At 39.7% G+C, this 26,047-nt stretch overlaps 1 protein-coding gene across 1 annotated transcript in view; it reads left to right on the top strand.

The window, feature by feature from the left end:
* ABI3BP (ABI family member 3 binding protein) overlaps positions 1-25,651 on the top strand; it is a 159,594-nt gene extending 133,943 nt beyond the window's left edge. Inside the window, 7 exon segments of the mRNA XM_057413009.1 lie at positions 466-678; positions 4,856-4,967; positions 16,073-16,152; positions 17,635-17,664; positions 18,654-18,815; positions 22,589-22,702; positions 25,158-25,651. Of these exon segments, the coding sequence (XP_057268992.1) occupies positions 466-678; positions 4,856-4,967; positions 16,073-16,152; positions 17,635-17,664; positions 18,654-18,815; positions 22,589-22,702; positions 25,158-25,273 (827 nt within the window). The 3' untranslated portion in view covers positions 25,274-25,651.
* Positions 25,652-26,047: the final 396 nt, after the last annotated feature.

Genomic DNA, 26,047 nt, shown 5'->3' with positions numbered 1-26,047 from the left:
GTTTAATGATGGGATGACTCTGGACTATACTTGTTACTGTTTCTGGTGAAACAAAGTGATGATGGGCTTTACATCTTTGTGTTAGCATAGCACTCAAAAGCTGCAAATGGAATTGTAGTGTCATTTTACTAGAGAATATTAATAATTGATTATCTCATTTTATGACAGAAGTTAATTCTTTCAAACAGTGCATATCAGCCACTAATCACTTCAGAGTGGTAATTCATCAGTGGTGTCAATGAGAAGGGGGTGAAGGGCACATTCCAGGTATAGCAAGAATAATAAAACCAACAAGCAGCTTAATATTGAATATTTGATTTTCATTCTTAAACATTTATGTTTGACTTGGAGCACCAAGTAAAAATCTATACCACAAGATGGAAGTTGTGCCAGAAGTGAAAAGTGGCATTGGCATTTTGTAAAAACACCTTGTATTGAATAACAACTCTTTCCTGTTGCTCTTAGCCCCCCATGTCAAGTACATGAAGAAAGATGATGATGTGCCTTGCTCAATCACAAGCTCTCTTGAACATTTTCCACAAGAGGAAGCTAACAGCAAGGAAGAACCTACTCGTCCTCCGCAAAATCCTCCAACAAACCTCACAGTGGTGACTGTTGAGGGCTGTCCAACTTTCGTCATATTGGACTGGGAGAAACCAGACAATGACACTGTTACTGGTTGGTTTTATTTCTTTCCTCCATTGTATCAGAATACAGTATTTCCAGCTTATTTATGCTTTCACAGTGGTTTTATACCATTTAAAAGATATTTTAATCCCAAGGGAGTCCCAGTGCCTCTATTTTGTGCTACTGTAAACTCCAGTGTGGGTAAGACAGTGCTACTAGATTAAAGCAAGATTTTCACAACTGTATCATTGGTGTCAGTGATGGCACAATAAGATATTTAAGTAGTATGACTGTCCTGATGCTATAGTATCTTCTCTGGCTTCTCTGTGTACAGAATCTGGTAAGATCTAGTCAAGAAGTTCTAGGAATGTGACAGTAGTCTTTATCACATAAATGCATACACATGTAGACACACATCTTTCTTGACTTGAGGATATTGTTGATCAGTGGGCCAGACACAATGAAACCTTACATCCATCTAGTAAGACAGTAGAACTCTGCCAGTGTAATACTTGCAGTACTCAGCATAGGGTCACCAAGTTCTCTATGTTAAAATAATCTGTTTTTTTCATTTCCAAAGAAATGTTTTGTATTGAGAATAAACCCTTGTGAGTCATGCAGGAATCAGTACATAGACAGGTAAGCATGCAAGATGACCATTCATAGTTTTTCTGTCATCTTCTATGTCTCAACACAAGTTTACCAAATTAACAACTGAAAATTATGGTTCTTCTGGTCTGTTAGGAAAACAGGCTTTTTTTTTTTTTTTTTTTTTTTTTATGCTGGACATAGAACTTTGATTTGCAAAATCACTGGCTTATCACAGCCATGACCAAGTGGATTTGGCTGTGTTGCTTTACAGGGGAGTAGAACAGGTAAGACTCAGGACTGTGAGGACTAAGACTTGATCTTAGCCATTCACTTTATCATTTAAGTGGGATTTTTTCAGATGTTGTGTATGCATGTCATGAGAGATTTAAGTGCAGGGTGATTCGGAGAAAACTCCAGGAACAAACTTGCCAACAAAGTTTTCAGGCTGACAAGCAGGTATTCTTTATTTGGGTGCCAGGAGACATGGGGGATAGCTCCTCCTAACATGTGTCTCCGTATTGCTACACAAGCCGCCCTTATATAGTCACTGGGCATACATACATATTCATGAGGCTACATATGGATTACATCATTTTCCAGAAAGTTCCCCGCATACGTACAGAATTGTGGTGGTGGTCTCTGAGGGTCAATTACTTCTTCCAACAATCTTCATCGCTTCTGGCAGCCTTTGGAGCACGCGCAGTAGATGCTTCTACCAGCTTAATTGGTTCATTAGCACCACAGATATAATAATCCTACTGTCCTCCTCTTATCAGTTAGTTTAACTGCAGCCCATCCTGGACACCTGCCATTCCCAGATACTCCTTATCCCTGTGTCCTGTTCTTCTAGACTGTTTTTCTTAAAACTATGTCAACTATAATGCTTTATCTTGTACAGGAATTCTCAGTATGTTCTCTAGCTGTACTCTACTGTTGGGGTTTTTTTCTGTGTATCATGCACCTCAGTAATTTTCCATTGCTACTGTTACAAAGCCATCAAACTTAACACTACTTAAAACTGATTCTAAAGTTTTATATATTTCATTTTGTAATTTTGTGCTCCCCCGTGTCTCAAGGGATATAATTAGGTGACTGTCACAAGCAAGGCCACTCTCTTCCCCAAATTAGTCCTTCCTTGACTTTCTAGAAATAATTACTAGGTTTAGCCTCTATTCTTTCTTTTTGAAAAGTAGTAAACGCAAAACCAAAAGGACACTCAACACAGAAATTAACTTGCATTTTTTTACTTCTGGGAAAGAGGAAGAAACTTAGCATTTCTGGTGGATTAAAAGGGGAATAACAAGATACTGTAGGCAATTAAAAAGTACCAACAATATAACAGATTGATTACTTGGCTTGTCTTCCACAATGTGCTTCATCCTGGAAGAAAAGGAATTTTGAAGGAATATTGCTGACCTCAAAATTAGACTGAGTAAAGGCTTTCTGTGAACACTTCATTTTCCAGGCAGCTCTGCAATGCTTCTTTTCGTTCAAGTAAAAGCCTTTTTGCTACTGTTGTCTCCTCCACAGACCAGCCGTTAGCTCGATTAGATTAGATAACACCATTTAGTCTGCATGTTTTCTTGGAAGTAGACCTGCCATTTTTCTTGGGCATGTTAATGAACCCACCGCAACACACCCATTTGTATTGCAAAAATATAAAAACATTTCTGTTATAGCTGGTAAAACTGTCAGCGCACATCTCTAATGATGAGAGCAAGACCTAATTGCCTTCTGATACTATTCATTTTCTGTTCTAATACGTGTTGTGAAATATAGAGCAAGCAATATGCACAGTTCATATGCAATATGAATCTTTTCTCTGTTCATTTGTAATCAGCATTTGTAAAAGTTAACTTTCCATGAAGTTTCCTCTCTTCTGTAAGAGTATTCTGTGATAACTGAGACATGTGGCATAGCCTTCCCCATACCAGGAAAGATTAAAATCTTCTGCAGAATATGTGACTAATATTCATTTTCCTTCAATGAGAGAAACTTTATTTTTCAATCTAGCTATCTTCCTATCTAGATGTAACAGCTTTCCCGCAATACCACCTTCATTCTTTTTAACTTCAATAAGTAATACAAATGTTTGAACTCTGTGTTTTACAAATAAACTTACTGAGCTTGTCTCCTTTTTAACTTCAAAAAATTGCTCTGTTAATGACTCATCCAAGGACATTTTGTGAATTCAAGAGAAGGCATCGAATCCCATTTTCTGAAAACAGTGATTACTTCATATTGGCACCAGTATGACATTACTTGGTTAGACAGACTTAAATCAAGTTTTCTGTCATCTCTTTTTATTTTTGTAGTTTATACATGTTTTTTCAATTATTTGATTTAGGCATCACATTTATTTATTTTATTTTTTTAATGCACTGTTTCAGATAGAATTGTGGAAACAAAATGTCATTTGCTGGTTACTATGCTTGACTTTCAGCTATGTTCAAGGGGTTTCATTGTGTTGGTATTCCTAAAAACAAACAGTAATCAAGCTTACATCCTTATTTTCATAAAGGCTGCAAAGGTCAGGAGCAAAAACTATTTTGCTGGTTCTCTGCTACTTTGTGTTGCCACAGAAAAGTTTGTTGACTTGTGCACCAAGACTTACGCACTGAGTAACATGCAGGTACTAGATGTGCTCAACAGTGCTTTGCGTCTGTGCATGCACGTGTTTGCATGTCCATTCACATTTATTCATTTAAATGAATTAAATAATTCATTAAAAAATCACATGACATATTGACCTGGGGCAGGCAGAACACAGAAAAATAGAATTCCTGTGAAGTTTCCTACTCATACTCTATCTGGATGCACCTAAGGCAGTGGATATCCACATTTCCTTCCATGCTTCCTAGTAAACATAATTTCTCAAATGAGGCTTAACTAGGGAAAATAAAGGCTTTTGCATAGTTTGGTGTTTTTTTTCCCATGGTTTACTCAGCCCTTGGAGGCTATATAGGAAAAGGTGTATAGGACAAAGGTTGCTGCTAGAGACTGTGTCTCAGCAGTGCTATGACTGAAGGGGTACCTTCTTCCCAAACATCTGTTGTTAATTCCCTGTTTAGCGCATGGCTTGTGCTTGATGATACATCCCAGTGAGATGAAAAGAAAGTAGTTAGACTCTATAAATCATATAAATACAGAAATATATTTATGCAAAATTATTTCATTCTAAACTGGCAGATTCTCTAAGTGCACAGTCCAAGTTAGTTGAGCAGTTTCCTTTGGAAATCTTAAAAACATTAGGTCTGGATTAGGTCTTAATCGAGTTTTAAGCATTTAGAAACTCTACTTTTATTTTTGATAATTTTTTTATTCAAACTGCAGAATACTTATTTGTGTTTGGAATTTTGTCACTACTGTACCTTTGGACATAGGTGAGAGGTTGAATACCTTCCATCCCATAACTGAATTATAAGGAAGTATGAGGGGCTAGGCAATTGGAAATCTGGAATTGGATCTTTCCTTCTCTTAACAATTTTAGCATAGTAATGTCCAGACTGATTCACCCAAGTTGTCTTTACAGCCTAGTAGACAGTAGGAGTGGAAATCAGATGAGAAAAGAGAGAACAGTGAAGAAGCTCAAGTAAGCTGTTATTTAAGCACATTTTTCTGTACTATATTTTTCCAGAGTATGAGGTTGTGTCAACTGAAAATGGAGTAACTGATGGTGAAAAGGAGAAATCGATTATCACTACAAATCAAACTCATTCTACTGTGGAAAACCTAAAACCTGACACAAGGTAACTAAATAAAATAATTTTCTAAGTTAATCCAAGTACTTTTGACTGTAAACTGCCTGCCAATTCAATTGAAAATCCATACGTATATGAGACCAAATCGGTTTTGCTCCTGTTCTGATAGGAAAAAGGTATGCTTTGGTTTGCTTTCTTGTAAATTAACAGATAATAGGCATTTGAGGAATCTTTAGGAAATTTCCAAGAGTATGGTCTGGACAAACTGCAGAAGTGACCTGTTCTATCAGAAAGACATTGGATTAACAGTCCAATGTAAGAAAAGGTACTGCTTTTTATCAGCATATCTCTTGAATTTGGCAGATAAAGCAACAAGGTGAACACAAGAAATATTAACCTGATATGTAAGATAAAGATTTATATGCACAGCTGTCTCTTTCCAGGATACTTTGCGCAACTGACTTGGCCTGCTTGCTTATTTAGAGATGTTCATTCAAATACTGCAGTGCAAGTTGGGCACTGTACAAAGTTCGACTATGCATGGCCCATGGAAATGAAAGATGCATTTGTGCTGTGTATGTAGTTTTCTTTCAGTGTCTTGAAACACCTGGAAAGTTAAAAATGGGTCAGTGAATTCCAATTGATGGCGTGCATCTCATGCAGCCCAAATAAATATTATTAAAAAAAGTATCTCTTAAAAAATTATTCTTCTGGTTTTGTGGTAAAATTCAGAGATGAGATGAAACCACTCGTTCTTTGTGTTGCTTATTGATTGCATCAGAAAGCTAATGAATGACATGTTTTTCTTCCTGTAAAATCATCCATTTGACTTTGGTGACTGGATTTTTCTGTTTCAGACAAATTGCCCTTTTCTATTACTGTCCTTAAATTGGTAGCAGTTTAAGCACAGCACAAAATTCTGCATAGAACCCAACTTGAACCTCTATTTTTAGGCAATGTGTGGTTTAATCTGGGGTGTTGTTTCTTAGATCATGTATTTGAGGAATGAGGAACTGTTGCAGAAAGTGAAGGGGAAGAGAAGAGAAGTGGAAAAGAAAGGCTAGAGGAAACTGTGATACCCAAAACCAGTTTCTTTGACAGACTCCAAAACTCTTAAGAAGGGCTAGCATTTCTGTGTATTGCATCAAGAATATCTGTCTTACTTCTTAAGGGCATGTGTCTTGTGAAAGGGTGAACTGAAGCTAGGTTGTTCTGTCTTGTTAAGAGGCAACTAGGATATGTTGGCAATACAATAGGAGACCAAGCATCAGTTTCCTCAATCAGTTGAGAAAGCTTAGAAGAAATACATTGTAAAGCAATGTAATTCTGGAGTGGTGAACACAAAATGCTGTAGGTGCTCCTAAACACGCCAGGCTGTACTGTTTGTGTTTTCATTTTAGTTCTGAATAATGCTTTAAAATAATACAGTTGAATCTTTGATAAGAACAGTGTGTTATTAGTGAAATTCTCTTCCATTACACACTCAAACTCTGTGTCATATATGGTAACAGAAATGGGATGAATTTAGTTAAGTGTAGAAAAAAACATGGAAGCAAAGAAAAGGCTTTGATATTGAGAGAAAAGTATATTTAGATTGCTGTTTGTTCAGAAAGGAGGCAAGATGAAGTCAGGCAGACCTAGCTAGAACCATTGGAAGGGTCATAAGGAAGGAGAAAGCAGACGAGATGGTTTTTAACTTTAATTAGTAACAATTCCATCAATTGTATGAGAGGACTGTTGGGTTTTGGTAAACAAGTCCAGACCAAAGACAGTGGAAACCGTGGAGAAAAGCTGTCTTTTGCAGCAAGGATTTTGGAAGCTAGATATGAGATCGCTACTGACTGGTGGAGACTGACTTAAGATGTAAAAGCTGTTATTCCTCTCATCCCCAACCTCAAAAGCGAAAGACAGTGAAAGTCTGTCTGGATTCAGGAGACTATTCCTGAAATTGAAAACCTTTGACAGAAATGGCAGTGGTGCATGTCATTTTTAGTCTCACAGGATTTAAAGGACATAAAATCCTTCTCTGAGTGGCTCTATTCAATTAAACTCCCATTTCAAAATGTTTCCTAATTTTGAGGACACCTTGAGGGCTTCAGTAGCAGCACAGGAAAAGGTTGCTGTTACCATCTGAATCCAGGTTTGTTGGCACACTAAATTAGGGTAAAATAAGAAAGTTATGAAGACAGCTGGCATCATATAGACAGTATCAGTGTTGCAAGGAATGTCATAATAAAACCTCCCATCTGTCAGGAGCCAATTGCTCAATAAATGAAGAAAATTGACCTGTGGACAAAATTGACTGAAAATAGGATTAAAAGAGACAATAAAACACAGCTTGGTAAATTAATTGGGTCCCTGAAATGTCCACAAATTCATCAAGTAGGAGATTAAGACTGGGAAGCAGACTTTTCCATAACTAGCTTTAAAGGAAAGAGCTGTAGAAGAGGTGGAGCTGGAAAAGAAACTTAGAAGAGAAAATAAATCCCTTTCGGAAAATGATCAACATTTGCAAAACTACCAGCAAGTATATGGAAAGAGAGATGCTCAATAGCAGAAGGTGGATTAACTGGGGAAGAGCTTCTTGGCCTTCAAGCACTTTGGAGAAGCTGACAAGCTGAATTTGAGTCTATTTTTTCCAGCTTCCCTGAAGCCATCAGTGAGGCTGTGTGAATACCTATGCTGCTCCGAAGGTTCAGTGCATCCAGAACTGAAGACAGTTCAGGGTGGATCTAAAACAGACAGACCTAAGCAGAGACTTTTCAAAATGAATAAAAATGTTTGTAAATGTGGTATCTCAGTCTCCATGAGTAAATTCAAACCAGAAAGATCCTATAGCAGCAAGATAGTTCAAGTCTGCAATTCTCTGGATGTATGTTCTTGAGAAGCAGTACATGACAAAGATAGTCTGCAGTCAGTTTGCCCACTGTCTATCATCCTGTTGAGGTAAATCAGGTAGGATATGTTAGCCTTGCCCAAAAGCTAAAGAGTTAATTACCCACATCCAGCAAGAGAGAAGCAAGACAAACAACTCCTCAGTGTGAAGAGGGCAGAAGGAGCAGCAGGGGAAAACGGTGCATCTGTGCCTGCTAGATCATGCTGTTTGTTTACTTTTCTTTTTACATTCTTCTTTCAAATTGGTCATACTACTACACCTCTGGGAAGCTCTGCAGTAAGCCAGACATTCATATTCATTTGAGCTGGTATTTGACAAGGCAGCTTTGAAAGATTAGAAGCTAATGGCCAGACTCAGATTTCCATTTAAGATATTTGGACAGTGTTAGTGAGGCAGCAATGAGAGTCTCTTACAGTCTCTCATGAAAAATTGCATGTATGACTGCAGCTGTCAGTAAGTACAAACATAAACGTTAAATGAATGCAAATTTCTCTGAATCAGAGGATTATCATGTAGTATTCTGTGTGTCCATTTAGCTGTCTGAAAGGTGACTAGATCCATTAAAAATGTACTGGCTGAAAAAGGAGTTCTGATATTCAGTACAATTATCAAGTATTTGGTTTTAACAGACACATACCATGCTAAAATGGAAATGAAAATGCACTTTCATAGGCATACAAGTTGTGAGGATTACTTTTAAATGAATAAGGTTGTATATATTATGGCAGTTGGTCATACATCTTGATTGTCTTACAATATATATGCTAGCATCAAGTTCTTGGTGACTTGACTGCAAGACGTCAAGACTGTGAGAAGAATGTAGTGATCTGAAAATCTGTCTGTAAGGACATACACCCTTTAAAAGTGGGGTACAGTCAGCTGCTTTGCAACAAAACTGCTTGGACTTTTGTTGGGGTTTTTTTATGTTGTTGTTGCTGGGTTTGGGGGTTGGGTTTTTTTTGGGGGGGGGTGGGGTTTTTTTTTTAAGGTTCTAAAGTCTCCTGTATGGCTTGATTTTGTTGGAGTGCTGAGATCCCTATATTTTTTTCCCCAAGAAAAGGCACGCTGTATCCATGTCATTCTCTCATAGTAAGGCATGCCTGACAGTTGACAATATCACAGTTATTAAAGGATTTTTCCTTATAGGATGAATATATATTGGATATAACTGGTGCCTGACAAGGCAAACTTTTTCTTGCTTTATGAACATCTTCTGCTTAAGAATTTTTGTTACAGATGCACTTCTGTGATCGAATAATCACCTAATCACAGCTGTTGGTTACAACTTTGTGATTTAGTTAGCTTTTGTTACCTTTACACTATTTCTAAGAATTTTAGAGTGGATCCAGGTCACATTTCACTCAGCCCTCTTTTCAATATCACACTTAAACACACACCATTTTTTCTGCAGTTTTTGCCATTTTCATTCTTCCATCAGTCCTTCACTCGTTAAATGAGTGAAATAGTTAAATTCCATTCATCCTTCTTTCTTGTACTTAGTTTGAACCAAGCACTGAGGTACTCAGTTTTTACTGTTATTCAAGCAGTGAGTGTCTGTAACTACTGTGCTTGTTGATTGACCCTGAGCAACCTAATGTAGCTTTAAAATAAGCGTGAAAAGGGGCCTGGACCAGATGACTTTCATAAGTCCCTTCCATCATAAATTATTGTATCACAGTATTTTATGGGTAGCTTCTGATCTTGAAAATCTCAATTTTGCCTATTTTCTTTAATGCAGGCCAAGTTGGTTTTGTATGCTAATACAAATGCCATTGATTTCTTAGCAAAGCAAAATGGGAGAAAGGGATACACCACTATGAATTAATCTGTCAATATAATTTTTCATCCTCCACATGGAGATTCTGTCACAGGTTTGGGGGAAAATATACTATTTATTCCACTTGGAAAATAGTCAAAGCTACAAGAATGATCATTTTGGTCAGAGCAATTAAAATCTAGCTTCCAAGCAGTCATTTGAGGAGTAAGACCTGTAATAATTCATCTCATTTGTCATACAGGTCTTTTGTTTTTGAGTTTCCTCACAATGCTGCTCACACTGCTCACAGTGGAACCCCTGGTTTCATTGGCATACTCGGGACTCTGTGCTCTTTATATATTCTTAGTTTTACATTAAACTACCCTTAAAAAGAAAGTATTGCAGTAACTTCTCTGGTGATAATAGTCAAGCAAGACCTTCCATGTGTGATTCAAGGTAAGGTCATTATCCACAATTTTCAGTATTTCCCTCCTTGAAGTGCTTGTTTGTAATAAATCTTGAGTGGCCTGAGATAGAAATGGGCTTCCTGTGGGTTTTGTTTTCTTCACTCTGTCTCCTGTGTAGTAATAAAATGGTGCTCATCTGCATCCTCTCCTTCACTGAAATTAGTTTCACTGTCCTGCACTTTTTTCATGGAACTTTCCTAGGCTAGAATATTAAATGCAGATGTTGGTTTTTTTTGCTTCCAATTCTATTTTCCCATTTCCAAAGGAATTTTAAGTTGGGGCTTTTTTTTACTAGTTTTGGATTTTTATAACTCCTGAAAATTGATATTTTTGGGGGTTTTTTTAAGTCTTCCAGTTGTCTGCTATAATATCATTTTAACTTTTTATGCTATTTCTCCTGGTTTTTTTCTGAAAAAAATATGTAGTTTTTATTTCTGTATCCCTGCCCTATCTTGAAATACTTTTTTTATTAGGTGTACATTTCCTCTTTCATTCTGGTGGCTTGTTTAATGGCAGTTCAGTTCATAGCACATACCACTAGTGTCCAGGAAGATCTGCAGCACTAATTTCTATACAAGCCTTCAAAAAAGTGTCTGAATAGCTTTGAAAACAGCTCTCATTCATGTTTACGTTGGCAGTAATTGGAAGGTAGTAAAGAAAAATACTAAGACTGCAGTCAGAGATGTGCCAAGTTCAGTTAGCCATTAGAGGATGTGTCCCACCAGCCTGCTGGTGTAGCTTTTTAATAGAAAAAAAAATTATCAATAAGGAAAAAAAGGGCTGTGATTCTTGCATTGCACAGCTTTGTAAAACCTCCCTTTATATACTGACCCTTTGCCTGGTTAAGCAGTTTGGTGATTTCAAATCTACTTTTCTCCTTTTTAAAATAATTTTGAGTGGTCTCTTTTGGATTTTGGGGTTAGATTATGTCCCGAGGCAAAGTATATTTCCAGCCATGAGGTCTGTTAAGGAATATAAATAACAAAAATGTTATAAGAAAAATAAAATCCAAGGCCCTCAGAAAACAAAAGCAAACAATCCAACCACCAACCAGAACTGTGCAGTGCATGTGAAATGTGTAGGATATATGCATGTACCAAACTGCTTTTATAATGTGTGTAGATGATTTTCTTCAAAATTTTTTTTTATACTTCTTACAAAAGGTACGAGACAAAAAAAGAGAATGTTGCTATAATTTACTCAAAGGCCATACCAAGTAAGTCTACAGCCCTCTACTGAATACGTTTTTTGTGCACTTATACACAATAATTCATACCATACGAATAAATAATTCACAATAACAGTTCATGCTGTTATTGCCATTATCTAGTATTGGTTTGTATTGCAGTTAGCATCTAAACTTTGCTAATCACATGCAAGTTAAAAAAATCTACTGATGCAAAGAGCTTAGCTTTTGTTAACAGTTAAGAAATGGGCACTACAGTGAAAGCTGCAATGCAGAAAAATGCAAAGTGGCAGAAAAATGCTGGAGTTTTTTGTACTCATTATTACAGTAGTAACAGATTTTTGTACTAAATTGCTGTTGATGACAGGATCATGGGTAAGCATTTCCTATTTCTCCCGCCCTTCTTCCAACTTGATTAGGAGAAAGACTCCCCAAAAAAGGCCAGCAATCCCTCCTTCACTCCCTCCCTCCCGTTTCTTAAACCTAGTTTTATTTGCTATGTCAGATCATGCTGCTATACAAACACACTGCAGAAACAGAGAAGCTCAATGTATACATTGAGACAGCCCTGTGTGATATTGTCATCTAACCACCAGCATCTCCCCAGCAATGACCTGAAATCCCAGGACTGTACTCAACTGCTCCAGTCCTCCTACTATGGTAAAAATCTCTCTTCATCTATTTTCAGTTCTGCAATCTTCAGTCTTCTCCTTTTGCATGCTTTGAAAAATACGGGAGCAGCTGCGTCTGCCAAAGTTCCATGTGGAATAGTGATTTCTTATGGTGGAAAAATATGCTCTGCACATTAATACCAGAAGTCAAGTCCATTTAATCTGAACAAGGACTTTTATTGTCTTATGCAGTTTGGGAGGATTTGGGAGGCCTAGTCTCCAAACTTTGTAAGATATCAATCTTCTAGGTGTTAGAGGGTAGCAGAGTTTTTGTCATCATAGGCACACATATGTAAAGATACAATATAGACTCCAGGTTCCTGTGAATGTCTAGTTAAGAGATAGACATGGGATAAACAGCTTTCCTATTTCCTTTTATTAACTTTGCCCTACATAGTTTCATGAATCTCTAAGCATTTTTCTCCTCCCTTGTGGCTTGTATAGAAGTGCATAATATGGAAGGAGGTACCTTTTTTCACCATTTTGTTTTTATTTTTCAGATATTTCACGACACACAAAAAGGCAAACTTTAAATGTTTTTTTTTTATGAAGAGAACCACACCATGGCTTTAACATTACAGTTAGATCTGTAAACTCTATCAAATCGTGACCCCAGTCTAACTTTTCCTTTCTCTCCCTTTCAGTTTTCACTCAACTAGCTACTTCTCTTCATCTCCAAAAGTGGTTGTTTGTTGTTCTCATACGGTTGTAGCCACTGCTATTGTTTCAGGATTGAATTTGGCAGAGGAAAGGAGCCCATGATGACTGGGCATCTGTAAAAATACCCACCATGAAACTATAAAATTTTATAAGTTTTAGTTTAAAACAATTCATATTTAAAATTATTAATAAGAAGCTCCCCTAAACCATGAAGCTAAAATTTGGGCATTTCTTTATTACTTTCCTTTTCTCCAATTTTGTTTACATGAACTGGAATCTCTGTATGTAGAGTTCTTTATTTCAATCTTACCATTATTTTCCCAAGTGTGGGAAGCAGGAAAACTTCTTTGGAGTCTTTTATCTCTAGACATGCATTAATTTGTACACTGCCCAAAATGTATCCTCTTTATTACTTTAAAACACCCAGCATATTAGCAAATCTTCATTTATGCTTCAGTGATTCTTTAGGAGGAATCTCCAACTGCCCTGCTGCAGTGCTCTGTGTAACAACCTTTCTTACCAGATGAGAATACTGCTTGACCAAAATAGTTTCTGTACTGCATGTGGATATTAATGGCTCAAATCCAATTTTTAAAAACATGTATTTGTTTAAACAAGTTGATCATGAAGAAGATTTTGTGTCTAGAACTTATTATTTATTTAATGTCCCCCTTCCACAATAATCATCTGAGTTGCTCAAAGTGGTCTTGTGGCACGTTTGAATAAATAGTAAGATTACTCCAAACAGACTTTTTAAAGCTCAAAACAAGCCCATCTTTCATTTAGAAATATCCATGCATTATCCACAATGCATCTGTTCAGCATACCAAATTTTGTAAGTATTTCCCTTAAAAGAAAACTCTAGAAATAAAGGCAATTGCTTATGTAAGCAATTTGAAAGTTAAATATGGTCTTAGAAGAACTGTGGATGGAAAACAGTTGCTTGGTACTGCATGATTAGTCCACTGAGGTTAATTAGCTATCCGTTCACATTTTGCAGGAGCCACGAAGCAATGAGAGGTAATCCAAAGTTTGGATTGAATTATTCTGTCTCTTGCAGGGACTTGGAAATGGAGTTTACAAATTTCCAACCGTGTGCAGAGAGTGGTATGTTTTTTTTCTTTAGAAAATTGCTGTTTGGAAACAGTTTCAGCAATACATTACAATGCTGTTATAGTCATGAGCTACCAAGTTTTCATTGGTAAGGAATCCTTCACTAGTCATGAGCTGGATATTTAATTGCACACTTCTGGGATTCTCACGTTGCTCTGTGTTTAGTCTATAAGTAGGGCCCCATTTTACAGGCCTACTGTCCTCATGACTCATGTCCTATGGATCTCTCTCACTGATGTATAAACACTGTGTTAGGAGATGTTCACCATGTACTCAATCAAGGCACATGAAAAGTCTCTACAGGTGGCATGCATTGGACAGATGACTGCTTACAGCTCTTGGCGGGGGTGTGAAGAGGGTACTGTTATCTGGGTGTGTATACATGTTACTCATCAAGGTGCTTTGGCATAGAAGGCATGCAGGTCCTACAGGGAGGCACTGAGCCATTGCTGAGTAGTGAGAAAATCCCAGGTCCTACCAGCCTACAGCCAGGAGAGCTGAGAAACAGTTGGTTTGGGTTAGTGTCTGCTGGGAGGAAGGGGAAACAGTCTGTTTCCAGGTCTGCCCTTCATGTAAGATCTTATCTGTGTCCAGTGTTCAACCCTGTAACTCTCTTTTCTGCCTCACCTGTCCGGTGTCTTCTGTGTAATATTTTTTAGCTTTGCAACTGTCTGTCAATAGCTGTTTACCTAGAGCTGAACTGCAGTAGGAAGCTGTCTTATCTTGCCTGTCCATGACTATAATCATAGAAGCATAGAATCACAGAATAGTTAGGGTTGGAAAGGACCTTAAGATCATCAAGTTCCAACCCCCCTGCAGTGGGCAGGGACACCTCACACTAAACCATATCACCCAAGGCTGCGTCCAACCTGGCCTTGAACACTGCCAGAGATGGAACATTCACAGCTTCCCTGGGCAACCCGTTCCAGTGCCTCACCACCCTAACAGGAAAGAATTTCCTCCTTATATCCAATCTAAATTTCCCCTGTGTAAGTTTTAACCCATTACCCCTTGTCCTGTCACCACAGTCCCTAATGAAGAGTCCCTCCCCAGCATCCCTATAGATCCCCTTCAGATACTGGAAGGCTGCTATGAGGTCTCCACACAGCCTTCTCTTCTCCAGGCTGAACAGACACAACTTTCTCAGCCTGTCTTCATACAGGAGGTGCTCCAGTCCCCTGATCATCCTCGTGGCCCTTCTCTGGACTTGTTCCAACAGTTCCATGTCCTTTTTATGTTGAGGACACCAGAACCGCACACAGTACTCCAAATGAGGTCTCACGAGAGCAGAGGGGCAGGATCACCTCCTTCGACCTGCTGGTTACACTCCTTTTGGTGCAGCCTGGGATAAGGTTGGCTTTCTGGGCTGCAAGCACACACTGCCCCCTCATGTTCATTTTCTCATCAACCAGCACCCCCAAGTCCTTCTCCGCAGGGCTGCTCTGAATCTCTTCTCTGCCCAACCTGTAGCTGTGCCTGGGATTGCTCCGACCCAGGTGTAGGACCTTGCACTTGGTATGGTTAAACTTCATGAGGTTGGCATCAGCCCACCTCACAAGCATGTCAAGATCCCTCTGGATGGCATTCCTTCCCTCCAGCGTATCAACCGAACCACACAGCATGGTGTCATCGGCAAACTTGCTGAGGCGCACTCAATCCCACTGTCCAATAATAAAGTATTAAGACATGGGAGAAGCTTAAGCAGGGAAGCCTGGCTTGGATTTTCTTCATTATTCTATTCCTTTTTCATAGCACTGTGTTTGACTTATGAATAAAAGAGATTATGAGATATCTATAGTACAGACTGGTGTGTGACATGACTATAAAGAGATAAGAAAGAGGTGCTGCACAACATCTCTCATTACATCATATATTTACTATTAATGTATGTTCAGGTAATTGGATCTTTGCCTTGGCTGAGCTCCTATCTGGAAGACATGCTGTTTCACTACTGGCCCAGTCTATTACTGTTGATGGGCCTGAGAGGCATTGAATTGGAGGTTTTTGTTCTTATGCATTAAAAAAAAGCAAATAAATAGCAATGATGTGCTTTATTCAATCTCTACTTATCAGATTATTTCTGACCTCACCTGAACTTCTCCCTTTGCCAGAGCTGAAACTGCATGCATGAGAGGAGACCGGCTTAAACCAGTGGTGCATTAAATCAAACGTTAATATTACATGTGCAAATAATTATCAAAAGGACTGGTAAATTATGTGTTCAGAGAGGCCTTATACAGTGAGGACAAAGACTATTTCAGTGTTTTCAGACCAAGAAATGAGGCCTTTTTGTTCCTCTCCCAGAGCAAGTAGCACCGAAGTGCGTGTTGGCAGTTTGCTTGCTCCAGAGTCTGAAAGAATGCTTGGTTTGCAAAATTATCATCTCTTCTATTTTATTCCGCAGTTATGAATTCCACGTGAAACCTAGAAACCCTCTTGGTGAAGGTCCAAGTAGCAATGTTGTGGCCTTCAGTACTGAATCAGGTGAGAGCTTCCAAAGGTCTGACCGTCATTTACAGTGGCTCTAGTATTCAAGTTTGGGGGATATATGAAAGGCTCTCTTGCTTCATTTTGTGCATTTGGTCTTGCTCTTCACTATATCCAGACTGCCATTTTACTACTGAACATATTACAGTAGTGTCTGGAAGGTCAGCTGCATTCAGGGCTGTATTGTGTAAGGATGTAAGATGGCCAGAATGCAGGAGAAACAAACACGAGCACAGAGAGTTTGGTGCTCATTATGAAGAAGCCTAATTCCTTAGAGAAGACTCAGTCATTTAAGATTAATATTCCTGACCTTTTTGTATCTATCAAACTCATTAATGACTTCTGGATGGGGAACATAAGGTTTTTCTTTGGGCTGGTGTGTTTATGGGCACCTTTGCTACCTGTTCAATAAGGCTGCTGTATAATAGTGATGTCTTTTGGCTAAAATAAGGATTGAGAAATAGCAGTTGGGAAAAGCTGATGATCCAGTATGTCCCCTTCTGTCCTGTTTACTCACCTGTGAAACTGTTAAAAAGGTGTCTACAAGCCTGTTTTGACCGTAGGCGGTTCCCAAGTTAAGTCCTATCTGACTCAGAGGTGAGAATTGGAGACTGCCTTTGCTTTCTCTGTTCCAGATCCCAGTAAGGCTAACTACAGTTGACTTGTTGATTTTATACAAGCATGATACCATCTTTTGTGTAGAAGTGTTTATGGGTTGGTAGTACTTAAGGATCGTATAAAACACAAAATAGATTTAGCCTTTTTTTTCAGTCTGCATTTTGAGCCAGGTGTAGTAATATTATAGTCCTCATCTAGTGCTAGATCTAGTCCTCATCTAGTCCACTGATGATGGGAGATCTAGCTGAGCAAGGGATTAGTCAGGGAGGAGTTCAGACTATGCCACACATACTTAAAAATTGTGAATGCACTCTTTGTAATCCTAAATTGTTAAAACTGAAAAAAATGTTTGTGCCAAGTGTAGTTTTCAGGAATGACAAGGCTTATGTTCTGTCTGCTATTTAGCTTGGACGAATTATGCAGGCAGTTTTATTTTTTCTTAATTGCACACATCCATTTCTCACTTTTGGGCTTTCATAGCCAAGTTTTTGAGTGGCAAGTATTACAGAGGGGTCCTTTTTATTATTTTAAGTTTTGGAAATGAAATTTTAAAAAAGATGCAGTAGAATTGGGTTTTGCTGGTTATGGGTTTAAGCTCTTGTTTTTACTAGAACTGTGTTTGACTGGTATTGTCCCATAGGTGAAATTTCTAAAAGCCCATTGATATTGTAGTTTCACATAAAAATATATTCCCTTTATTTAATTTGGTACAAAAAATCAACTTTTCTTCCAAAACTCTTTCTGTTTCACAAATTACAGCTTAGGTCAGCTGTAGAAAAACACTTACCAATGCTTTTCCATTGAAACACTGGGAAAGTTCTTTTTACAGCATCTGATTGAATGTTTGTTTTCTTCCCCCAGTGGACCCAAGAGTGAACGAGCCAATTTCAAGTAAGCCTTTTATGTATAGTATAGAGTCTTCTGATCAGGAAGCTTGTCAGAAATAAGATAGCATAATTTTACGAGGGGGGTGGCTGCCCTACACCAGTTAAATGAGTGATGGAATCAAGAAGCATTCGCACATTATTTCACTCCTTCCACCCATACCCCTGGTAAGGAATTCATGCCAGGCTGCTTGTTTACCTGAGCGGAACACCGCCGATGTGGTGCTTCCATGGCAGCTGGGATGGCTTCAAACCAATATACACAAATGAGCCAAGGACAGCGTCATATTTTCTCAGCCTTGTCGCTAAGGCAAAAGAAAGCTCTGTAAAATGAGTAAGATACTCCATGCTTTTTAAGTGAGTTAACAGAGCACAACTCAGAGGATGCTATTTATCTGCCATTGTGCTTTAGAAAAGTTTTCTACTTCTGAAAGCTTGATCCAGCTCTGCTTCAGGACACTTAGAAGAGGCTCTTGCTGTCTTTTGTGCGACGTTTTGAAGAAAAGCTGAGATCACTCAAGCAAATTGGGCTGCTTTTTGCATCTGTAATGGGCATCACTTTGACAAACACTGAGACACCCATTACTTTCCATGTACTTCATGACACAAATTTTTATGTGTATTTTTGCTAAATCATATACAATTTGCTGCAAGTTGACTGTCCTGGCTTGAACACACTGAAAAACAGTGACTGTATCACAAACCTTGTGAATGAGTTTTGCCAACACACAGTCACTGTCCCCCTAAAAAGGTCCTAGTATGAGCTTATTCCAAACTGGCACCACACACAGAGAGCAGCAGCAGTTCACTGCATCAGTCATATCTGCAGCCTTTGATGCTTCCCTGACAGATCTTTCATGTTCAAAATGCAGGTGACTTGTGCCATGGTGCATTCTGCTCCCTCAAGGCTTCTATTTCTATTTATTTGAATGTATTTGTTGTACATAATTTTGTGTGCAGCATCATACTTCAGCCTCTTTTTTTCTTCTCCTGCAGTGGGAAAGGATGCTATCTGGACTGAAATCCCATTCAATTCAGACACCTATTCAGAATGCAAAGGGAAACAATACGTAAAGAGGACTTGGTATAAGAAGTTTGTAGGTGTGCAGCTGTGTAACTCTTTGAGATACAAGATATACCTCAGTGATTCACTTACGGGTAAGAGACATTCAAATCAGTGTTGTCCATATGATATGCTTCTTAAAGATATCATGGTTCCAGAACTAAGAGGTTTAATATAGACAAGCTCTACTGAATTGTGATCATGTGTGTTAAATCAGGTCCATAGGCAGACTAATGAGCACAGTAGATTGGTTGTGCTCAGCAATCATTGATGTGTTTGATACTGAATTTTCAGACTCAAGAGTTACTTCTCTCTGACAGTCATTTGATTTTATTCATCTGAATACCTGTTAGTATCCCAGCAGTCATACAGAAAATTGAGATAGATCACATCTCTGCCAGTGAAGGTGCCAAATTTGTATTTAAAGGGTAGCCTGGAGTAGTTCTTAATTAGAGGATTAGGGCCTCATTTGATACCAGGACTGAACTCAGTCATTCCTATCCCATTTGATAAACATCTGGTTACTTCATTACTTATAAATAAATAGCTACAACTCTGGTCAACAAGGGTTTACTGACCTGTGTTGACATTTTTATTTTGTTATCACATTCCATAGTTTCGCTTACAAGCTCTCTCCTCTCCGCTCCACCACTCTGCCGCCTTCTGTTGAATTACTAACAGCAGCCTCCTGGCCTTATCTTCTCAAGTTTTGTTCAGTGTCTGAAGTCACTGGAGTGTGATGTCTTTAAGACCTGAATCAAGTGACATATGCTGTGTATAAGCTGGGGAGACAGCCTATAAAGTGTTTTTCAGGGTAGGTGATAGTTCAGCAGAACTTTGTGTCTGATGCAGATTGTACAACCTATATTTAGAAATATGTTAACTTCTTATAATCCATCCCAAGATCCTGGCTTTCTTCAGTCTTTCATCAGAGCTGCATAGACAACTCTATCACAACAATAATAGTATGTCAGCCAGAGTAGGAGGAGTATATGTAACTGTGCACAGGAAATATCTTTTGAGTGTAAGTTAGAGGTAGTATGTTCATTACTTTGAATTACATTAACTAGGAGAAACTGTGACTTTGTAATCCAAAGTTGCCCCATCTTGGAGCTCAGCACTTCACAGGAGCAGGACTCTGCTCTCTGTACACATGGAAAGAAAAGAGCAGGAGAGGGTAGGGCAGCCCATGCCAATACAATTTTAAGCTGTACGGCCTTGAACCTGCTACCATGCTCCCATGAGCAGACAAGGAAGGAAAGCAAGTACAATACCTCATACATAAACAATACCTTGGCAGTTATGTGAATAAAAGCAACTGTTTTGAACAGAGAGATTATTCATTCAGCTGTTGCTGTACTAACCGTGATCAAATGACAAACACTGGCACTGAGGCACAGCGTATCACAAAACCAGCCAGTAGAGGAAATAGCAGTGCTAATCTAGCAGGACTCAATTTTAGCCCCAAATCAGTGAGGTAACACTGCAGTGAAAGCTACTTCACTCTTAGAAGAAAAGTTTAATGTATTAGGAGCCCATTTTCCCATTTTCATCAGATTGTTTTTGTTCTTGCTGGAAGGGTGGTGACTTAACTTGCTGGAGAAAGATTATGGCAGCCACATTGTATTCGTTATACTTGCTAAGCCTGGTTCTTGCCCTTGAGTTGTTACAACCAGTGCTGACCAGTTGTCAACAGTTGTTGAAATAACTGAAATATTTATGATGAAGGAAAGCGTCCTGTCCCATCCCCCCATTTCTTAAGTGAGACTGCCATGGCATGGGCCTCTGTATGTGAGTGAGGAAGTTTCCAGCTTGAAGCCAGACTCTGTTCAGATGTGCTTCGCTGTCATACCTCATCTCACCATGCCCCCACGGCCAGAGGATGAAATCCTGCCAGTGCCAGCCAGCAGTGAGGGGCTGCGCTGAGGTCCCCAGTTCCACCATATGCTGAAAATACCTTCTGGAGCTTTGCTGTTTAAGCAGCACAGTGATCTTGAACTTTGGGTGCATTGTGCAGATGCTGTTCTACAAGGCAGCCAACAACCATATCACTGCAAACTGGTTTTAGCATATATTTCTATGTCTACAGTTGCAGAATTCATAATGTATAAAACAAAGATGGTAACTAATTTTCTTAAGACCACCCATATGGGAACACTGGAAAAAAAAAGAAAAATTTACTTTATGCTGGAATTGCTAACCCCAGATGAGAAAGATAAATCCAGCCATTTGTCAGCTAAATATTTTTAAGTGTGTTCCTTTATTATGGAAAGAGTTGGGAAGTAAAAATTTACTGAGAACACTGCTAATTTATGTATAGAAATTGTTGGAATTATGCATAGGTTACGCTGTGGGCCAGGAGAGTGTGTGCATATCTGAAAGTTATGGCTCTTGTGTTAGCCATAAAAATATCTGGTTTATTCAGTCTCATGAAGAAAAAACTGATCTATGCTACACATGCCAGGACTGTTCTATAAACCAGCATCTACTGCTGACCTCATTTAACAGTCCTCCAGAGCAGTCAGTGCAGGCATTTCAGAAAAGCAGGCCACCTAAAGAAAAAAGTATTTATTAAGGGGAGGAAAAAAAATTCTAAGTGTGACCTTCAACGCCATGGAAAAAAAAATGCTGGTTTGGGCAGCAATTCAAACCAAAGAATTGCTGAAAGGAACTCCCTCTGACCAGTTCTCCTATGGAAAAAAACATGCCTGCAGCCAGAACTGGATAGTCATAAATAATTTTCTAAAGCTAGGGAAGAACTGTGTGCACAGACACCATCAGCTGGAGGTGAGGATTCTTGGCAAAGCACTGATCAGATAAAAAAAATAATATGAGAAAAAGAACGTTTATTGGTAGTCTGCTACTTTATTAATTGCACCTTAAGGAGCAGTAACATAAGCCATCTCACCATCCCTCAAATGGCCAGACTGGCGCAGATTCAAGACGCCCAGCATCTAACTGGACTTCCTGCTTAGCTCACACTTGAGTACTGAGCCTGTATCTAAAGGCTCTCACATTTCCTTTCAACCTCACAGCCAAAGGCTGAACGTAGTAAGAAGTGCTATGAAAGGAGTTTAGAGAAAAAGGTACATTCATCTGAGAGTATTTCCTGCCAGGGCTTGGAAAGAGAGTGTAGCATCAATTCCTCCATCTTCTGAACTAAGTTATTACTAATGTCCAGCAAACCAAATCAGTTAAGTAAAAACACCTCCGTCAGAATTCCTTCACTGTGCTCTTGTTAACAGGGTAAGCACAGCCCACAATATCAGCACATGCTCCATGTGGCATTTGAGACCTTGTTTTCTACTCAGTTGCAGTCAAGTTAAGCAATCCTGCAAATAAATACAAGGGCACACTTCATGTTCTGGATAGCAGTTACTATACTGGGGTCATATATTCCTTAAAGGCTATCACTTGCACATACGTGTTGTAAAAATGTGATGATTTATAAAACAGGCTTGGGTGTCTTATGAGGTGACACAAAAACATCCTTGAAGGTACTGGGGGCTCTGTGAAAGGAACCAAATCTGCCTTATGTTGAAATCACTAGCAAAACTCACCTTATTTTTGGTAGTATCAGGATGAGGTTCTAGGTAATAACAGAATTTTGCTTACTGTATGAAATGTAAGGTGGGGAAAAAATGCATTCAGGTATAGGTTTTGGCCATGAATTAGGCACTTTTCTCTATAGCCAAGAGCACTGTACTTGGAGTATGCACATAATATTCAAATTACAGCTACAGATCCTGGGAGGAAAAGAATCGTAGCATTCACCTTGGTTTCCCCACGGAGCAAATTTCACAGCCCATGGCCTCCGGTGGTTGTTGGAAATAGCCCTCACTGAACATTGCTGCTTGTTTGCTTTCAGGAAAATTTTATAACATAGGAGACCAGCGGGGCCATGGAGAAGATCACTGTCAGTTTGTAGACTCATTCTTAGATGGAAGGACAGGACAGCAAGAAGATCTGCCGGTCAAAGACGGTAATTCCTTATGCCTCTCTGTGTAGCAACCCTTGACAATTCCTTTGTTTGCATGTTTCTTTTTCCTGCGGTGGATGCAATGCCCACTGCCAGGGCGGGTGATGTAAAGGGAGAACTGGCTTTGCAGGCAGAACAGGCTTGAGGGGCTTTTGAAGATGAACAATGACTTATCAAAAGACGGTTATGACTCAGGTTCTGTCAGGTAGTAAACAGCCTTCCGCCTGTCTCAAACATGCCAACAGATTATTCACAGCTGGTGTTACATACTTAAATCCAACCACAAATTTGTGTTTGCAGAGAGGCATGAAGTGTTATGTTCAAACTAGTAAGGTTGATTTAAAGTGCAGTAAATCAGCAGCTGGGCATTAAACAGCTTTGTTTAGTCTTAATTAAACACCAAAAGGTTATTACTGGAAAACATAATTCACACTGCAGTAATTCTGTGTGCACTCATTTGAACCAAGTGCCTAGAATTCCAGCCTGGTCTGACTGAGCATGGGACTGGATGTCCTAAATGCAGCCTGCCCCATGCCTATGGCTATGGTTCACATGTTGCTGAGGCTAAACCGTAAGATTGTCCTTCTGTCAGCTGAGTGCCTGCCTTGCTTGCTGGCAGCAATGCTGCTGTGAAGGGTTCCATGCCCTTGAGGGGGCACGGACACAGGCAGCATTGATGTGCATGGCTGAGTGTGTCAGGGAGTATTTTACCAAGGAAGATAGAACGGTTTTTGGTATGGTATCAGTGTGTTGTCCAAACCTTCCTGAAGGCAGTGCTTCATCCTGAAGGTAGTGCTTCAAGTCTTATGAGCAACTGCTGAAGGATCTGAATTTCTTTATTCTGGAGAAAAGGAGGCTCAGGGGGGACCTTATCGGTCTCTAAGCCTACCTGAAAAGAGAATATAGCAAGGAGGTGGCTGGTCTCTTCTCCCAAGTAACAAGTGACAGGACAAGAGGTAATGGCCTCAAGCTGTGCCAGGGGAGGTTTAGACTGGATATTTAGAAAAATTTGTTCACCCAGAGGGTGATCAGGCATTGGAACAGGCTGCCCAGGTAAGTGACAGAAGCACTGTCCCTGGAAGTGTTCAAAAACCATTTTGATGAAGCCCTCAGTGACATGGCTTAGTGGGTGGTCTTGGCAGTGCTGGGGTAATGGTTGGACTTCATGATCTAAAAGGACTTTTCCACTCAGCTGATTCTATGATTTATAAAGCACCTTATGGAAGTACAGGAATGTGCTGACTTAGATGAGGGAGACCAAAGTGCCAAAATCTCTCACAAGTTTTCCTGAAGAGAGTTAGGTAAATGAGCTTAAGGGCGTTTGCTCATGGGATTTTTTACTGGGGGGGGGGGTGTGTGTGTGTGTTTTTTTTTTTTTAAGAGGGCTTTGCTTTTCCTTTCCCCATCACTGTTGCCCATTTGTAAAGGTGCTTTGTTTGTTGTAAGGGATTGTCTGAATCCAATCTAAAATGTCTTTTAAGCTTTTTTTTTTTAATTTAAGTGAATCTGCGCCAGACATTTAAAACCGATTTGTTTTCTGCAACTGGATTTATTGAGTGAATTCATCAGCTACATTAATTTTGTAGAGACAAAGAAAAAAAAAAAACCTAAGCAAAAAAGCCAACAAAACAACCAACAGAAACCCTATTTCTGCCATAGCGTGTCTTCTAGTCAATGAACTGGACAGAGGAAAGAACAGATTGTTGTTGTGGGGTTCCTCCCTGGCTGCAGCAAGACGAGCTCTGTTCAAACTGGAACTAACTACACCCATTTGCCCAAAGTGCAGGGTGAATGATGACTACTGTTGTGTATTAGTGGCAGAACAGTCACTTGTGTGTGTGTGAGCACAGGTGCATGCTTTAGCCACACACACATTCCTGATGATCAGGTTAAGTTCAGCACTAATGCCTCACTTTAACCATTTGACTGGCAAGCATGTGAATTGTCATATGGAACAGTTGGAATATGTAGCATTTCTTTCACCTGGGGATGGGGAGATAGTGTGAAATATCCCGAGCTGTCAGGTTTTATTTAGGTTTACTGCAGTGTCAAGGCTGCTGCAGTGGGAACCATTCAATCATTATAACTTTGTGAGGAAGAACCATCTCTTGTTTAGAGAAGCCACCAGCAGCTGCAGCCAAGGGGAAACTAAGGCAGGAGTCTTGGCCCAGCCCTGCTAGCACCACCCATGGGTGAGTGCTGGGTCCTCAAAGGGAGGGAGGTTTCACCTCTCCTGCACTGCAGACATCCCAAGGGCTGCTGCTTGTGTTGGGAGTTCGGTGGAAAATGCCAGCGTGCCCTCCGTGCAGGGGCAGCACAGTGCTGTGTGTGGCACGCAAGCTAACAGCTCAGGGCCTAGTGTAGCCCTTACTTGAGCTGCACACGGACATCACAGCGTAATCAAAGGAAGTTGTCCTGTGAAGGCTCTATGCAAACCCAACCCTGTTCTCTGTTGTAGGATTTTTCAGGGCCGTCCGTCAGGAACCTGTCAAATTTGGAAAAATTGGTGGAGAGACCGACATTAACTATGTTCGCTGGTATGAGTGTGGAACATCGATTCCTGGGAAATGGTAGATGCTACGTGAACGTGGAAACAAGGCCTAGCCACTTCCCACCCGCCTCTGCCCAGCATGGGCTCAGAGATGGCAATGTCCACAGTACACCTGGCACTGCAGTTGAGTTTGCTGATGTGCAAGGGTTTATATGAGTCTAATGCCAATACTACATTAATTGTGTAATAGCGTAGGCTGCTTACTGTATGTAGTTATCCAGTTTTACAGACCTGGTTTTAGATTTAAAAAATAAATTCCAGCCAGGCTAGGGCCATGTTGTAGGATACTGTGTAGGGAAGCTGGCTCCCTATTCCTGAGGTATGGTTTATATGGTATTTTAAAAGATACGGTGTGTATATTATTTATCACAATGTTGCAATAAATGTTTAAGGCACAGTTATGGCAGAATTGGTCATGGAACACAACGTGCTTTAGTTCTTAAGTATCCATTGGTCTTCTACAACACAAGTGCCATAAGCTCCCTGTCCAGATGGATCTGTCATAGAGAAGACACTACAATTGTTAATATCCTGCAACCAGTAAACTTGAATCGCTGTCTCTTTACCTGTTATACAAACAGTTTATACTCCTGCCAGCACACAAGAGGGAGATTGCTCTACATGCAGCTTTGCATCATCAGGTTAGTGGGTTTTTCGAAGGCTCCAGCTCCAGCAGCAGAGCACATTCAGCCCCTTGCTGCAGAGCTGGACTGCAATGGGTGGTTGGGCTACCTGAAAGCAGGCAGGTACTTATGGACAGAGAGTGACAAACATGCCCCTCAAGGCTCCAGCTTTTC

Source organism: Pezoporus wallicus, unplaced genomic scaffold, assembly GCF_028554395.1.
Source record: "Pezoporus wallicus isolate ANWC-B61680 ecotype Strahan unplaced genomic scaffold, APGP_CSIRO_Pwel_v1 contig_6484, whole genome shotgun sequence".
NCBI classification, from domain to species: Eukaryota; Metazoa; Chordata; class Aves; order Psittaciformes; family Psittacidae; genus Pezoporus; species Pezoporus wallicus.
Note: the sequence above shows the minus strand (reverse complement) of the source record. Positions and strands in the feature narration are given on the sequence as shown.